This window comes from Eretmochelys imbricata, chromosome 2 (assembly GCF_965152235.1).
Source record: "Eretmochelys imbricata isolate rEreImb1 chromosome 2, rEreImb1.hap1, whole genome shotgun sequence".
Lineage (NCBI taxonomy): Eukaryota > Metazoa > Chordata > Testudines > Cheloniidae > Eretmochelys > Eretmochelys imbricata.
In genome coordinates, this window is record NC_135573.1 from 1,729,245 (window position 1) to 1,733,469 (window position 4,225).

The 4,225-nt window shown below is 66.5% G+C and overlaps 1 protein-coding gene across 2 annotated transcripts; it reads left to right on the forward strand.

Annotated features, from left to right (window-relative positions):
* Positions 1-688: 688 nt before the first annotated feature.
* On the forward strand, positions 689-3,474 carry EXOSC4 (exosome component 4). Of its 2 annotated transcripts, none has more exons than XM_077809607.1 (3): positions 689-886; positions 1,798-2,004; positions 2,634-3,474. In XM_077809607.1, the coding sequence occupies exons 1-3, from the start codon at positions 815-817 to the stop codon at positions 2,991-2,993; spliced, it is 639 nt and encodes a 212-aa protein (XP_077665733.1). In that variant the 5' UTR covers positions 689-814; the 3' UTR covers positions 2,994-3,474. The 2 variants fall into 2 exon arrangements, with proteins under 2 accessions (XP_077665733.1, XP_077665732.1); XM_077809606.1 differs by having other exon boundaries at positions 701-985.
* The last annotated feature ends 751 nt before the right edge of the window (positions 3,475-4,225 follow it).

The following is a 4,225-nucleotide window of genomic DNA, read 5'->3' on the forward strand; positions in this document are numbered from 1 at the left end:
GGGGCCTGGGCGCGGGGCAGGCCGGGAGCGGGGGAGCAGTGGGCTCGGCGCGGGGCAGGCCGGGAGCGGGACTCCCCGCGCGGGGCAGGCCGGGAGCGGCGGGGGACTCGGCGCGGGGCAGGCCGGGAACGGGACTCCCCGCGCGGGGCAGGCCGGGAGCGGGGGGGCAGTGGGCTCGGCGCGGGGCAGGCCGGGAGCGGGACTCCACTCGCGGGGCAGGCCGGGAGCGGCGGGGGGTCGGCGCGGGGCAGGCCGGGAGCGGGGGGGGGCTGTGAGCTCGGCGCGGGGCAGGCCGGGAGCGGCGGGGGGCTCGGCGCGGGGCAGGCCGGGAGCGGGACTCCACTCGCGGGGCAGGCCGGGAGCGGCGGGGGGTCGGCGCGGGGCAGGCCGGGAACGGGACTCCCAGCGCGGGGCAGGCCGGGAGCGGCGGGGGCTCGGCGCGGGGCAGGCCGGGAGCGGGGGGGGGGCTGTGAGCTCGGCGCGGGACAGGCCGGGAGCGGGACTCCTCGCGCGGGGCAGGCCGGGAGCGGCAGGGGGTCGGCGCGGGACAGGCCGGGAGCGGGACTCCTCGCGCGGGGCAGGCCGGGAGCGGCGGGGGGCTCGGCGCGGGGCAGGCCGGGAGCGGCAGGGGGTCGGCGCGGGACAGGCCGGGAGCGGGACTCCTCGCGCGGGGCAGGCCGGGAGCGGCGGGGGCTCGGCGCGGGGCAGGCCGGGAACGGGATTCCACTCGCGGGGCAGGCCGGGAGCGGCGGGGGGTCGGCGCGGGGCAGGCCGGGAACGGGACTCCCCGCGCGGGGCAGGCCGGGAGCGCGCCATGGCCGGCCTGGAGCTGCTGTCGGACGAGGGTTACCGCGTGGACGGGCGCCGGGCTGGGGAGCTGCGCAAGGTGCGCGCGCGCATGGGGGTGTTCGCGCAGGCCGACGGCTCCGCCTACCTCGAGCAGGGCAACACCAAGGCGCTGGCCGTGGTGTACGGGCCGCACGAGGTGAGGGGGCGGGGGAGTCCGGGCCCCCACTTCCCCCAGCCACGAGCCCCCCCCCCACCCCAGAACCCAGGAGTCCGGTCCCCAGCCACGAGCCCCCCCCCCCGAGAACCCAGGAGTCCGGTCCCCAGCCACGAGCCCCCCCCCCCCCGAGAACCCAGGAGTCCAGTCCCCAGCCACTAGCCCCCCCACCCCCCGAGAACCCAGGAGTCCGGGTTCCCAGCCATTAGCTCCAACTCCCTCTCGAGCCAGCATGGAACCCAGGAGTCCGGGTCCCCAGTCTCCTCAACCACTAGGTCCCGCTCCCCCCAGTGCTCGAGATAGATCCAGGAGTCCAGGCCTCCAGCCCTGCTCCCCCATCCGTTACCCCCACTCCTGATTGTGCCTCTGCACTGGCCATCTTGGCCCTGTGTCAGATAGAGGAGCTGGGCGTGGGGGAAGGTGAGCTATAGGATAAAACACCAAACAAGCCCACTTCCCCGGAGATGATCAGCTGTGGCTGGGACCCATCAGGGCTTTGTCCTTAGCAAGTTCACTGTGCGCCTCAAGTCCCTAGTACTGGTGGGAGAGATTCCCTCTCACCCTGCTCCGCAGGCCTGTCCCCAGGGAAACGTGCCCTTGGTCCCCCTCCCGGTCCATAATGGGGGGTCGTCCATAACACCCAGTATTGCGAGCCCTATATTATAGGACAAGCTAACCTGTCCACCAAATCTCTCTGAGACTCCCCCAAACTGCAGGACCCTGCCCCCCCTCCCAGGGCACGGCAGCACTATGTGGCCTGCTAGCCGTGCCGTGTTGCCCCTGTCTGTTGGCAGATGCGTGGCTCCCGCAGTAAGGCCCTGCATGACCGGGCGCTGGTGAACTGTCAGTACAGCATGGCTACCTTCAGCACAGGGGAACGCAAGCGCCGGCCCCACGGTGACCGCAAGTCCAGTGAGATGACGCTGCACCTCAAGCAGACCTTCGAGGCAGCGATCCTCACCCAGCTGTACCCCCGCTCCCAGATCGACATCTACGTGCAGGTAGGGGGGTTTCTAGCCTTGGCCCCCCAAGTCATGGGGCCTTGACACTGGTTAACTCAGCACCACCTGGCTCCTGTGGCCTGCAACTCCTCACACAGCACTGGCAGCTTCCTGCCTCTCTGGTGTGCTGACCCCAGGGCGGTATGTCCCACCCCAGATGCCTGTAATAGGTCCCTGGAGCAGGTGGGAAGGGGCTCAAACCTTGCCCATTGCTACAAGGGCCTTGGGCCCAGGGAGCATGTTGGGGAGCAGTATGATGTGACCAAGGGGCACAAGGAACTGTCAGCTGGGCCATTGGGGCAGGGGGCGGTGATCTATGTGGGGGGCACTCGCCTGGCTGGGGCATTGGCTCGTGCACCAATGTGAGGAGGGTTGTTTGTGTGGAGTTCAGGCTGGGATCAGCCACAGTGCATTCTGCTCACTGCCCTACTAGTTCCACCGCCTGCTCAGACAGCAACAGCAGGAGTTTGCACAGGGCTTGTACTGTGTCTTGAGCAGGTGACTGATCACCAAGGAGGGTTGAGGGCATGCCGGGTCTAGCTCTGAACTCCGTGGGGCCAGACACAGGTCCCTTGAGTGGGTGGGTGCAGCCTGCTCTGCCCTCTGTGCTAAGCACTGTGCCTCCCCAGATCCTGCAGGCAGACGGTGGGAATTACTGTGCCTGCGTGAATGCAGCCACGCTGGCCACCATCGACGCAGGCATCCCCATGCGAGACTACGTGTGCGCCTGCTCTGCCGGCTTCATCGAGGACACGCCGCTGGCCGACCTCAACTATGTGGAGGAGGCAGCCGGCGGGCCCCAGGTAGCCCTCGCTCTGCTGCCCAAGTCGGACCAGATTGCCCTGCTGGAGATGAACTCGCGGCTGCACGAGGACCACCTGGAGCAGGTCATGGAGGCTGCCAGCAAGGCCTGCAAGGACGTGTACGCCGTGCTGGACCAGGTGGTGCGTGACCACGTGCACGAGGTCACCACGCTGCTGGGGGAGTGAGCGCACAGGCATGTGTGCCTAGGACCAGCGCTGCATGTGACTCAGTGCATGGGGGCAGGGAGCACTGCCCTGGCCTCAGCAAGGGATTGGTCCAGCAGCCATTGCCCATGCCGGCAATGTGCCCTTTCGTCCAGCAGCCTGGTTCTGTTACGCCCCAATGTCAACGTCTGTGCTGGGCCCAGGCTGAGCTCCTCTGCTGGTGGTAACATCACGATGGTGCATTTGAACGTCTTGCCATTGGCTGTAAAACCTGGTGTCTCTCACTGGGTGATGGGCCCTGACTCTGCTACCCGTGTCCGTAGCTCTGGCTGCCTACCCCTGGGCTTTGGGCCCACTCACTCTCCTAGGGGCCGCGGGCGCTGGGGCGTGCACCCCGTAGTCAGCTGTCCCATGGCTCGGGCAGGAGCTGCTCAGTCCCCAGGTATCAGTGGCAGTTCCTTTTTATAAAAACGCTCTAAATAAAACGGTGTTCTGGCGCAAATCGTATTTTGTACTTGCAAAGGGAGCCTGCCCCTCTGGCTGAGTGCAGGGCAAAGGGCAAACAGTGCTGGTGGGGATACATCAGAATTGAAGTCTTGCAGTTCCCAGGTGCTGGAGGAAGGACTGGCGCTCTGCGATATCAGTCTCCATTGTGCCAGGGTTCCTGCCTGTGGCAGTTCCCAGGAGTGACCCTATGTGAGCTGGAGTCTGCTGTGAACCTCCCAGCCTAGGCATCCCCTCTGCTTGCTGCAGGCTGCTCCCAGCATTGGTATGGCAGCTCTACAGTCCCTAGACAGGGTCCTCAAACACCACGGGCAGTTGTGACCCCAGTGCCAGGAACTCCCTGCCTGCTGGCACCATCGCTCTCTGGCCTGCCAAGCTCCGTGCTGGTGAAGCTCCCAGTGCTTCTGGCACAAGGGCAGTGGTCGGGTCTGGTCTGGGAAAGCCATTCCCAGCTGATGAGTAGCCCTTGCCTTGGGCTTTCCCAGCACCCATCTGCCCAGAGGAGCTCAAATGCTTGAAACCCTGGTACATTCTGAGCCTCAGTGCCCCCCTTCCCCCCGGCCATTGCACCTACACCCACCTGGGGTACAGTCAGTACATGGGCTGTGTTCTGAGCCCCTGGCAGAGCAGGTGGGGGAAGGTTCCATGGCTTTTGAGAATGTTGGGGTCTTGTGAGGAGCCAGGAGCTTCCGGCTTTAACTCTTTGGTTCCCAAACATTACGGTTCAATGAGCACCATGTTTGTTCTGT

What these genes read in the sequence shown, in the direction of transcription:
- EXOSC4 (XM_077809606.1), top strand. Translation starts at nt 815, where the DNA reads ATGGCCGGCCTGGAGCTGCTGTCGGACGAGGGTTACCGCGTGGACGGG. An exon ending in TGGTGTACGGGCCGCACGAG is followed by an intron (nt 986 to 1,797) that starts GTGAGGGGGCGG and finishes GTCTGTTGGCAG; the next exon opens with ATGCGTGGCTCCCGCAGTAA. An exon ending in AGATCGACATCTACGTGCAG is followed by an intron (nt 2,005 to 2,633) that starts GTAGGGGGGTTT and finishes GTGCCTCCCCAG; the next exon opens with ATCCTGCAGGCAGACGGTGG.